We start from the raw sequence: 12627 nt of genomic DNA, 5'->3' as shown, positions 1-12627 counted from the left end.
GGCTGATGCAGGCGGTTCTTCACTTGACTTTCCTCTTCCCAGGTGACTCTAGATTGTATTGTGTCGACCAAAATGAGGCAACGCACAAACATGTCCATATTTTGGAATCATCTCAGAACCGTTGGTTAGTTAAATCTCTTCTGATGTGTTAGTGTGAACATGTTCTTCAAGCATTTCTATGTCTATTTAGTGGAGATTGGTTTTATTGAGACAGATTTGTTTTATCTTTTATCATTTATCCAAATTTTGCTGATGTCCCTAACGGGGTCACATTTTTCTAATTTGCAGCGGCAGTGGGGATAATTACTGCCTGTGTTGTTATTAATTCAGTGTTTGGGGGTTGCTTTCTTGCAGGCCATTCGTAATTCTGAATCATGTCTGATAGCGGAGAACTAGAAGACAAGCCCCCAGCACCTCCTGTGCGAATGAGCAGTACCATTTTTAGCACTGGAGGAAAAGATCCTTTATCGGCCAATCACAGTTTGAAACCTTTGCCTTCTGTTCCAGAGGAAAAAAAACCCAGGAACAAAATCATCTCCATATTCTCAGGCACAGAAAAAGGTAAGCAGCTGCTGTGACTTCAGGAGCCGCCTCCCATTTGCTTCTGATAGGTTTCCCATCTCGGCATCTTCTGTGGTGAATGATAAACAGATCTATGAAAACACTTTGGCTGGAGAGATGGCCCAGTAGTAAGGATCACTTGCTGCTCTTGCAGAGGATGACCCAGGTTTGATTCCCAACAGCCCTGGCCGTTTCCCAGGGGATCCAACACCCTTTTCTGGTCTCCAGCCTCCACCTACACCAGGCATGCATATGGTGCACATACATGAACACAGGCAAACACCCATACACATAAAATAAATAAATCTTTATTTTAAAATGCTGATAATAGGCCTACTAAACAGACTCTCATGGGCTTGATGGCACAGACCCTTACTTAGTACTTGGAAGACTGCAGCAGGAGGACCACTTGAACTCAGGAATTCAAAGCCAGCCTAGAGGACACAGGGATACCCCATCTGTAAAACAGAACAAAACAAATAAGACTTATTCATTCATGTAGCATTTTACTGTGTAGCCCGAGCTTTTGGTCCTTCTGCCTGCAGGTGTGTGCTGTTGTGCCTAGCAAAACTACCTGATAAGTGTGATTGCTGGTTCAGTCTGCTTGCTACAGACAGTGAGTTTCTATTCATATCTTCATTTTCTGAGACCTTTGTACAGCTTCCTGACATAGTGAGATTGGTGATTGCCCTAGTCTATTTTGGTGGCTTTAACAAAGTACCTGAGGCTGGGTATTTTATGTAGGCCTGGTGGTACACATCTATAATCCCAGCACTCAGGAGGCAGAGGCAGGTGGCTCTCCATGAGTTTGAGGCCAGCCTGCTCTACATATTAAGCTCCAGTGATCTAAAGCTCTCACCCCACTCCCTGAAAACGTTTATTTTGTCTATGCTTCTGGTGGCTAGAAACACCAAACAGCACAACCCCAGTGTCTGATGAGGTCAGTGTCACAGCATGGTGAAGATTCAAAAGAGGAACCAGCTGCTTATGGGAATGTTCAAGATCCTGAAGCAGAAGAGTCAGGAGGGGCCAGTCACCCTTTGTGGGAATCTGCTTCCTCAGAAATCATTGTGCTCTCTGACAACATTAATCTATTCTGAAGGTTATCACTACCTCCTATGAGGTCCTTCTTAAAGTTCCAGCTACTTACTATACTATTTTTATTGTTGTTGTTTGACTGATTTTTTTGTTTTTTGTTTTGTTTAGACATTCTCTTATAGCTGAGGCTGGCCTCAAACTCATAGAAAGGCCTTCTGAATGCTAATCCTCCTAAAGAACATGAATGATTATAGGCATACAGAACCTGCTCTTTGCTATACTGTTGACTGAGGATCAAGCCTCCAAGATATGAACCGTTAGAGCACAAGCCATATCTAAACCATAGCAGTGATATTTTTGAGGTCCATGCTCATGATGGTTAATCTCAGTTGTCAGCTTGATCTAGAACCAAGATGGAAACACCTGCCCACTGTGGGTGGCACTATTCCCTGGCTGGGATCCTGGACTGTCTCAGTGGAAAAAGGGAGTTGAGCCGAAGGAAGCATTCATCTTTTTTGGTTTCTGGTTGTAGTTATAACATGAGAGTAAAAACAAACAAACAAACAAAATGAAACTGAGACAGTGCTGGTATAAGAATGGCAATACAGAAGCCTGAGTTCCAAGTCCCAGCACCCACATAATGAAGAGAGCAAACTCCCACACCACACGCACACGTATATTAAAAGAAAAAGAGTCAGTGTGGGATGGGATTCAGTGAGTAAAGTCCTTGTTGTACAAGCATGAAGGTCTGAGCTCTGTCCTCAGCACCATATAAAAGGCCAGATATGTAGTGTGTACCTATGACCCCAGCATTGGGAGGGAGGGGACAGGCAGTCCAGTCAGTCTAGCCGGCTGATGAGCCTCAGGTTCGGTGAGAGACAGTGTCTCAGGAAATGAGGCAGAAGATGGTGAGCACAGTGTGTAGACCTCAGGCCTCCAAGGTGTGCTCACATACACATAAAAAACAATGGACAATATAGGAGGTTACAATCTTCCAAAATCTTTTTCTTATTTTTCAGTGGTAATGTACCATTTTGTCCTATGTTCTGTCGTAGTCAGAAGGAAGCTTAAAAGGCAGCTTCCACATGTCTTTTAAGAAGTCTGTCAGGGCTGAAAGTAGTGGTACACACCTCTAGTCTCATAGTGCCAGCACTAAGAGGCAGAGATGGCGGGTCTCTGTGAGTTCCAGGCCAGCCAAAGCAAAACAAACAAACAAAATCCCAAACAGTCTGTTCAGATCGCCTGTCCATCTTTAGTCAGGTTTTTTTTTTTTTTTTTTTGGGTAGGGTTTTTTTTGCTTTGTTTTTTTGATTGTTGAGTTCCTCATATACTCTGAATATTGATTCCTTGTTGATTAAATAGTTTGAATATTTTCTCCATTCAGCAGGTTGTTTCCTCACTCTGTTGACTGTTTTCTTTGTGTTGGAAAAGCTTGTCGGTTTGACATAATCCCCTGGAATTATACCTTTATAACAAATTCACTGAAGGGATCCTTTTTTCTTGCCCATTAATGTTTGCTCTATATGAATCACCAGGAATTAAATGATAAGCCAAGCAGATGGTGTCCCTACCCTTACCACACTAGTCCAAAAGCTAGTGGAGCTGGGACTATAACTTGTGGGTAGTGCACTTGCCTAGCATGTTGTGAGGCCCTAGGTTCATTTTGGGTGATGGATGGAGTGTCCCGTAGCATGTAATTGAATTGTGAAAGCTGACACAGTGGTAGTGTAAGATGTCTGACTAATTTGGAGTGTTTAGGAAGGCTTTCCTTTTTTTTAAATATTTATTTTATGTGTATGAATGACTTGTCTTCATATATACCAGGAGAGGGAATCAGATCCTATTACTGTGTGGGTGCTGGGAATTGAACTCTGGACCTTTGGAAGAGCAACCAGTGTTCTTAACCACTGAGCCATTTCTCCAGCCCCCTAGGAAGGCTTTCTAAGGACATGAAAACAGAGCTTAAGACTAAAAGGTTAGAATGAAGCAGTGGTTAAAGTGTATTCTATACCTAGATAAGAATCGTCAGTGGCACGGCCACAGGGTCATAGTATACTCATGGGACTGAATGCAGGCCAATGTTATTTAAAAACAGAGAGGACACGTGATAATTACAGGCAAGTGTGATGTTCACATGGCACTGCACACAGCAGAAACTGAAAAAGTGGGAAAAGATATGGTCAGAGAGGGCCTTGTATTCTGTGCTATAGAACTCAGATTTAGCCGGGCAGTGGTGGCACACACCTTTAATCCCAGCATTAGGGAGGCAGAGCCAGGTGGATCTATAAGTTCGAGGCCAGCCTGGTCTACAGAATAAGATCCAGGACAGGCACCAGAACTACACAGAAAAACCCTGTCTTGAAAAACCAAAAACAAAACAAACAAAAAAAAAAAAACACCTCAGATTTTTCTTGTTTCCTGAGGAACCATTGCAGAATGTAACCCAAGACAAGAGCTAGCCACATTTCTGTTTGAGGTACAGGAGACTGGTAGCCGTATAGAAGTCAGGTTTTGTTGGAGGTCTGAGACTACCTGGGAAACTATCAGGCTTTTGCAGGAGCCTTTAGCCAATTTAGTAGTTTTAATAATGAAAATGGCAATGAGTCCTTGGCTTATCATAGGCTCTAGTCAGATGTCTAGTGTTGAGTTGATAGAGTGTTCATCAGAGGAGTCAGTTTACACCCAATGATTCAGCCTGTGTGCATTTTTCATATCCAGTGGGTTATGAAGATGATATGCAAACATCCTTTCTTGTCCTGAAGTCCAGTATTAATATTAATACTAGCTTATACCTCACCCACTTCCTTGAGAATCAAGACGCTTCTGTGTGATGGAACAAGTTTACTTTCACTGATTTGGCGATCCCATCACTGGTTGTTAGACTAGAAACTGAGGAGTCTTCCATTTAAGTAGATAATTGTTCTTTCTTCCTCTTTTCTATGCACAGAAGTCTTGTGCCTCATTCTGCCAAGTGCTGGGGTCGTAGGCTTGAAGCTGTTCTTAATTGTGACTCCAGTTAGGTCAAATGTAGACAAAGGCAGTGGCCCTAAGATTCCATGTCAGCGTGTGGCTCAGAAGTTTACTTCCCTCCTTCCTGCTGCTGCTGTTTTGTTATGGAATAGGTTTCAGAAGTGATTCAGAGGAGTTTCCGTGGTCCATTATTCCCATCAAGTGATCTGTAGACATCTTATAGATTATTATGTTTGACAAGCAAAGGTAGGAAGTTGACTTACTTTTTAAACATGAGCAAATTTCTTCTCCAAAGCTAGGGTGTCTTGCATAATTATTAATTTCTGCCCAGTGTTGGCATCTAGAGTTGCAGCCAATCTGTAGAGCAGGTTTGTCTAGTACATGTTCATTCGGAGGCTTGCTTTCATATGTTTCAGATGCTGTTTCTAAAACTTCAGTCCTCACCCAGGTGCTACTAAAATATGGCCAGTACTTGTGAAAAAACAAGTAGATTAAACAGATTTTAGTTTCAGGATATCGTGTCATTCTCTTTTTTTAATTTAAAAAATAAACACAAACAAAAGGGTATAGTGGCCCACGCTTTAATCCCAGCACTCAGGAATCAGAGGCAATTGGATCTCTCTGTGAGTTCGAGGCCAGCCTGTTCTACATAGTGATTTCTGGGTCAGCCAGAACTACACAAAGAAACACTTTCTCAAAAAAAAAAAAAAAAAAATAATAATAATAATAATAATAATAATAATTAAGCCAGGTGACACATGTCTTTAGTTCTTGCACTTAGGAGGTAGAGGCCAGCAGACCTCTTGAGTTTGATGACAGCCATGGCTATATAGAGAGAGACCCTGCCTCAAAAAGCAAAGACTTATATTTATTGTGGGTGTCTGTATGCATGTGTGGGGTCAGAGGACACTTTGTGAGAGTAGTCTGTCTCCTTCCACGGTGTGTGGAGATTGAGCTCAGTTATCAGGCCTGGCAACAGGCATGTTTAACCACTGAACTACCTGGCTCCCACCATTTCCCTTTGAGTGGACTAATATATCTAGGTACATCTCTTAGCTGCTTAATTATGTTCATGTCTTCCTATAAGTTTTTGTTCTACATCACTAACATTTATGAAATGTTCTTTTATATATTTTTTTATTCTTCAGCATCCAAAAACTGGCAGGACCTTAGATACAACAAGACTCTGGGATGATTTTGCTTACATCTCTTCTTTCCTCTTCCCCGTACTTGTTTGCTGTCCTTTGCTGATTTAGACTGGACTTTTTCCGTATGTTAGGAAAGGGAGCTTTCAACACCAGCTGGCCTGCCTTACAATCCGGTCACTGGAGCCACGTTGATTCTCTAAGTCTGGCATAGCTCAGTCACCCTGTGACGCAGTTGGCCGGAATATTAGATGGGGGACTGGGGCTAATGTGGCTAATGTTGATGCCCACCTTGGATTAGGCATCTGTGATCAAGGTCATCTAAGGAAATGGCATTTTTTTCCGGTCATACAATACACATTGGGAAATAGTAAAGAAATTCATCAGGTAACAGGAAAAAAGCCTCTGCAACTGACTTTTTAAAAAGAAGCAGCAGATATTTTCATAATACACAGGGTTTTATTTCTCTGTCATCTTTACAAAAATGATATACAAAGTAAACTATTAGTTCATAGCCAACAAATGCTTTCTCCTGTTTGCAGTATAATGAGTTAGAAGCCCAGGGACATAAAGAAAACTAGAGGTCCTGACCTCAGATTACTCAAGTCAGTCTGGTGGAAAATGAAAGGTTGCTTATGATAGATGTAATTATGTGTTGTAGTAAAGACAACACAATTTTATGTGAGCTTAATAATTGCCTTTCCTTGTGCTCCTTTCCTCAGTGGGTGTGACCTGCCTTCTTGCCACAACTCTTGTTGGTAACTAGGTATACCTGGAGAATCTAGAGGAAGCATGGACATTTTGCAGAAATGTGTCAATAGTAGTCAAAAAATGGTATTTTTCCTGTGAGTGCTAGATTAGTAGTGTCTTTATGAGCAAAGAAAAGCATGTGCTAGTGTGTCTATGTACAGATTTATCAAAAAGCAGTGCAATAGGATCTTTTTGGTTAAACATGGCATATTAACCACATTTTTAATTACTCAGATTCTTTAAAAAAAAAAAAAAAAACCGCTTTGCTCTTCCCCCTGAGACTACTAAAATATAGCAAGCACTTGTGAGAAACAAGTGGAGTCAAACAGATTTGGGTTTTAAGATACTGCAATATTTTATTTTTTATTTTAAAATATTTGCATTGTGTGTACATGCATATGCCAAACCCCAAGATCCAACTAAAGCGTCAGTTGAAAAGTCATTTGTTTTTAAAGTCACTGTGAGGGTAAAGGAAAGGAGAAGAGACGGCAGTGCCCAGGAGTTGTTAGCAGGCGCGTAGAGGATGCAGTGGAAAGGGACATACCTGCCTGAGTGGACAGAAAGACTGTGATTGCAGAGTGGGGTGTATGAGAGAAGGGATCCACTTTCCTCTAAGAGTCTCGGTGACTCAGGATTAGAGACTGTAGGGAGGGGAGAATGGGATATCCAGGGTAAAAGAGGGGGCGTTACTTAATTCTACATAGGAAGCTATCCAACGATCACACTGTTTCACTCCTTATAGCCGCCATACATACATTTTCATTGCAGATCATGAAAAGTTGAAGCATCAGAATAAAAAATGCAGGTTTGGTCCAAATCATCACACAAAACTTCTTTCCTCTACCTTGTGAACATGGAAAGTACTTTTTGCCTGTCCTGCCCCTCAAACCAGACACTGGGAGGCTTTCCTCTGGATAAACAGAATGTTCTGGGGGAAAATACTTTAGATGCCCTGAGCCTTATCCTCATCTTTGATCTAGCTTGTCTCCCAGTTAGTTGTGTAATGCTTTTCTGTAAGAATGAACAGCAAAGGGTCACCAGACATCTGAAGAAAACATTTAGACATTAGAGCCCAGAACAGCGGGAAGTACCAGATGGCACATGCCTGGGAGGCCTACCTGTATAACTAAGTGAAATCAAGGCTAGCTGTGGCCAGATAGCAAGACCCTGCCTCCAAGAATCAGGTAATTTTATCAAACAAATTTAGAAGAAGTATTCCACTTCAGGAGAAAACCCACAGGATGGTTCCCAACCCTCTGAAACTCCAGTTCTAGGGATCCAGTGCTATTTTCTGACCGTGTGGACACTTCACATACATAGGTGGTGCATTTAACCTGCATATGTGAAATCCTAGTGCACATTAATGAAGGCTGAAGAGATGAGTTGGCATTGAGAGCACTGAGCACCGCTGTGCTTGCAGAGGACCTGGGTTTGGTTGCCAGCATCATGTCTACCTGTAACTAATGTCTTCTTTTGGCCTTTGGGGGTTCCTGCACACACACACACACACACACATAGAATAACTATGATCCTGAAGAGATGGTTATGTGATGGATGGTTGCAGCAGAGCAAGAGTAGAGCAAGGAACAGTCACTAATAGGTACAAGGTTTCTTTAGGGGATGGTAAAAATATGCTAGCTACATGGTGACAGTTTTTATGGGATTCTGAATATACCAAAATGCAGGTAAACGTAACATAGGAGATGGAAGAGAATAACAAAACTTGATTCAAACGATTGCAAAAAAACGATGAGTAAAGCCGCCGAAACTACATCCTCTAGGAAATCCACTTCATTTCTGTATGAACTTGCATGTTAGGTTAGATTCAAAGGTTTGCTAGGGTTGGGGGTCAAAGTCAGTGTAGGATGTATGAGTTCCAGGTTCATTCTCCACTGAGAAGACAGGTAATGTGTGTACAGGTATATACTCACAAGGCTTCTCTGTATAGTCTTGGCTGTCCTGGAACACTCTCTGGAGTCTGTAGACCAGGCTGGCCTCAAACTCACAGAGATCCACCTGCCTCTGCCTCCGCCTCCCACTTGCTGAGATTAAAGGCATGCACCACTACTACCCCACTGAAATTTCTTTCCTTAATATACAGATTTCCAAAGCTTGCTTTAAAAAAAAAAAAAAGATTAGTCGGGCAGTGGTGGCACCCGCCTTCATTCCCAGCACTCAGGAGGCAGAGGCAGGCAGATCTCTGTGAGTTCGAGGCCAGCCTGGTCTACAGAATGAGTTCCAGAAAAGGCTCCAAAGCTACATAGAGAAGCCCTGTCTAAAAAAATCAAAAAGAGAAAGAGCTATACATTTCTTGAACATAGACAATCTTGGCAAAATCTTAACAGTGGTAATCCAACAGTGTATAAAAGAGGCAATAGATCCCAGCTAAAATAGAGTTTGTTTCAGGACTGCAAGCCTAGTTAAACATTTGAAAATCGGTGTAACTTAGGATAAGCCATATGATCATTTAAGTAGATACAGAAAAGACATTTGACATAATCCAATATTCATTTCTGATGTAAGTGTTAAGCAAACTTGAACTTGAAGGAAATGTACTAAATTTGATAAGGGCATGTTAGAAACAGACTGTTGATATTAAACTAAAAAACAGTGACTGTTTTCACTCCCTGGATCAGTAAAACACAAAAGTTCTTATTACCACCTTTATTGAATCACGTTATAGATTAGGGACTAGCCAGTTCAGTGAGGTTAATAAGTAAAATTAAAAAAAATTATCCAGAGTGGCGGCAGAGGCAGGCAGAGACACGGTCATAATAAAGACCAGGCCAGGTGGTGATGGCACACGCCTTTAATCCCAGCACTTGGGAGGCAGAGCCAGGCGGATCTCTGTGAGTTCGAGGCCTGCCTGGGCTACCGAGTGAGTTCCAGGAAAAGGCGCAAAGCTACACAGAGAAACCCTGTCTCGAAAAACCAAAAAAAATAAATAAATAAAATAAAGACCAGAAACTGAGATATTACCCGCTGAGGAGTTAATGAAAACAAAGAGATTAAGAGCGTGGAACAGGGACTCCTTTAATCCCAGCACCTGGGGAAGGAGCCATCTCTGTGGGAAGCAACCAGAATGGATCTGAACACTCTGCCTGAGGCCAACCCAGGGCCCAGCTGCCGATCTTGTGAAACCCAACAACTTGGAGGTGTTGGTGAGATTGCCCTGCTGATCAACCTGCTCATCTGAGATCCATTCGGGAGAGGATTCAGAAGCCTACAGTCTGCAGTCTGAGGAAACAAGATCAGCTGAGGAGTTGACGAATGAGCAAAACGTGACCTGAGAACACAAAAGAAGATGCCGCCCAGACACTGAAACACATCACCAGAATCATAAGCCTACACTACACTGACTGGGAACAGGTAAGCCCCCATCTCTGGACCCGGCAGATCAGGTTTCTAGCCCCTAGGCCCTACCTATCGGAGTCCCAGGGACCAGACAGCTACCTTTCCCTGTTCCCCCACAAAAAAAAAAAAAAAAAAAAAAAAAAAAAAAAAAAAAACCTTACGAACCTAACAACCACTGGAGCCATAGGCACACCCTGCACCAATTGGGAACAACGGCTCCCTGAGACAGAACCCACTAACACTGATTGGACCAAGCTGCTTCCGAAGAAACAGAGCCCAACAGCACCGATTTGACCAAGAGCTCCTAGTGGACCAAGACTAACAATTAGAACAAGAGAGGCACCTTCAGACACAGACACCGCCTGCACCCAGCAGAGGAAGAGATGAGTAGATGCCAGTGAAAAAGTACAGGAACAACATAAAGACCTATATGACAATATCAGAACCTAGTGATTCTACACCTGCAAGACCTGAACGTACCAAGGCAGAAGAAGCAGAAGAAATCAATCCTAAGAATGACTTTAAGAAGATGATAGAGGCCCTTAAAGAGGAAATGAAAAACTCCCTTAAAGAGGAAATTAAAAATTTCCTTAAAGAAATGGAAGGAAAAAAGTAAAATAAAATTATCCAAATTAGGAAGGATATGCAAGCCTTTTCTTAGTTTACCACAGAATATTACTTTATAGAAAATCCTGTGATGCCTCAAAAATTTTAAAAATAGCCAGATGATGGTGGTGCACACCTTAAATCCTAGCACTCGGGATACAGAGGCAGGGGGATCTCTGTGAGTTCGAGGCCAGCCTGGTCTACAGAGTGAGTTCCAGGACAGCCAAGACTTTCACAGAGAAACCCTAGGGGCGGGGTTAAAAGTAAGTAGAAAAGATAAAATCAGTCCTGAAGAGTGAGTTTTATTTTGTATTTCCTGGTGGGGCTGACCCAAGACTGCAAGCATACTAGATGAGCACAAGCAACCTCTGAGCTGCATCCTGAACCTCAAAACTACCATTTTTAGTAGCATCAAAAATTAATAAGTCTTCCTGTGCAGCAATATGATAAAGTAGTGGCAGGATCTGTATTCTGTCTCCCTATACCAGCAAACATTGCTGAGAGAGATTAAAGACCTCATTTATTGAGATTTGCTATTGGTCGAGGATCAAAAGGCAAGGTTTCAATAAACTCTAAATTGATTTATGGATTAAATGCAGTTCCTGTCACAGCCCTAGAAGGCTTTTTGTAGAAATGTAAAATTTTTTTTTTGAGACAGGGTTTCTCTGTGTTTAGCCTTTCCTGGAACTCACAGAGATCCGCCTGGCTCTGCCTCCCAAGTGCTGGGATTAAAGGCGTGTGCCACCACTGCCCAGCAAATATTCTTAATTTCATATAGTAATGTAGAGAACCTGAAATAATCCCAGCAGATTTGAAAAAAGTAAAAATAAATAAATAAAAGGACTTAAAGGACTTAGACTGTACTTTCAGTGTTTGTACAAAGATGACAGTAATCAAGGTACCAGGGTTGGCATAATGATAGACATGATTTGAAGACAGTAGAGCATCCAGAAATAGACCCACAGGTTTAGGAGCTATAGGTTAGAGGAGGAGGACTGGGGAGGAGAAGGCATTGGTGTGTTTGAATTTGCAAAGGATGTTATATTGATGTAGCAAAAGTGTTGAAAAGTGTTGAAAAGTGTTGGAACCATAGAAAAGTTGGATAATTTAAAGATGTAACATTTACAAACTATAATAAAAAGGAAAGTGTAATATCTATAGGTTGATACAGAAGACTGTCGTGACTTTGAGGCCAGTGTAGACTGGAGAATAAGGTCCTGTCTCAGAAAAGCACGTTGGAGGAGGAGGAGGGGGGAAGGACTTCAGCTTGCTCAAGTGGCCTCTATAAATGTGTCTGTGGATGCACCTCCAGCAGGATGCATGCTGTGTGTGCCACTTTCCTATCAGCCCAGTTCCCAGTAGAAAATTCTTCTGCAATAACTTCATTCCTAATCAGTTTCAGGAGAAATACAAACACAACAACAAATGCCATGATTAGCTTTGTTTAAAGAGATTATTTTCTCTCCCTACCCCCATGCCCTCTAGGAAGTAAAAAGAAAGAAAAAGAACGACCAGAGATTTCTCCTCCATCTGATTTTGAACACACCATCCATGTTGGCTTTGACGCTGTTACTGGAGAGTTCACTGTAAGTTTACCTGATTGAGGTTTGATTTTGACAATAAAACAGAGCTGAAGGGTTGCAGGGATTGTTGTTCAGTAAAGAGAAGCATTTACTGTACAAGTGTGAGGACCCAAGTTTAAATCCCCAGAAAACAGAAGTAATTATAGTACTCCTACAGTATGATGGGAGACTAGAGAATCTGAAGGCTCACAGGGCAGCTAGCGTGGAATATATGTAGTGAAAAGGAGACCTTGTTTCCAGGTGGAAGACAGTGATGTCTGAGATGACCCTGTGACCACTGCAAATGTGCACACACTCACGAAACCGAAAAGGGTACTTGAGAATTTTTAGTATTTTAAGTTTGAAATCAGTTTTTCTCTCTGGTTTTTTGAGAAAGGATTTTTATGTAGCCCAGGCTGGCCTCCTGTGAACTCATTTTGTTTTTGAGGCTGTTCTTGGACTCAGTCCTCCTGTTTCTGCCCCTTCCATGGGTTGGAGTTGTAGCTATGGGCTAACATGACTGGTGTTGAGCTTTTCTATCCCGTATGATTATTAGGTTTTTTTTTTTTCCCTTTGTTGTTGTTTGTTTAAAGCAAATTCTTGCTATAATCCCAGTAGAACCTGGAACTCTGAATCCTCCT

The 12627-nt window shown here is 41.9% G+C and overlaps 1 protein-coding gene across 1 annotated transcript in view; it reads left to right on the top strand.

Moving 5' to 3' along the window:
* The window catches only part of Pak2 (p21 (RAC1) activated kinase 2), a 62455-nt gene that overhangs the window by 23317 nt on the left and 26511 nt on the right, over positions 1-12627 (top strand). Inside the window, exons 2-3 of the mRNA XM_036203919.1 lie at positions 355-561; positions 11910-12010. Of these exons, the coding sequence (XP_036059812.1) occupies positions 375-561; positions 11910-12010 (288 nt within the window). The 5' untranslated portion in view covers positions 355-374. The remainder of the gene's footprint in view (positions 1-354; positions 562-11909; positions 12011-12627) is intronic.

This window comes from Onychomys torridus, chromosome 12 (assembly GCF_903995425.1).
Source record: "Onychomys torridus chromosome 12, mOncTor1.1, whole genome shotgun sequence".
NCBI classification, from domain to species: Eukaryota; Metazoa; Chordata; class Mammalia; order Rodentia; family Cricetidae; genus Onychomys; species Onychomys torridus.
This window is presented reverse-complemented; position numbering and strand designations above follow the sequence as displayed.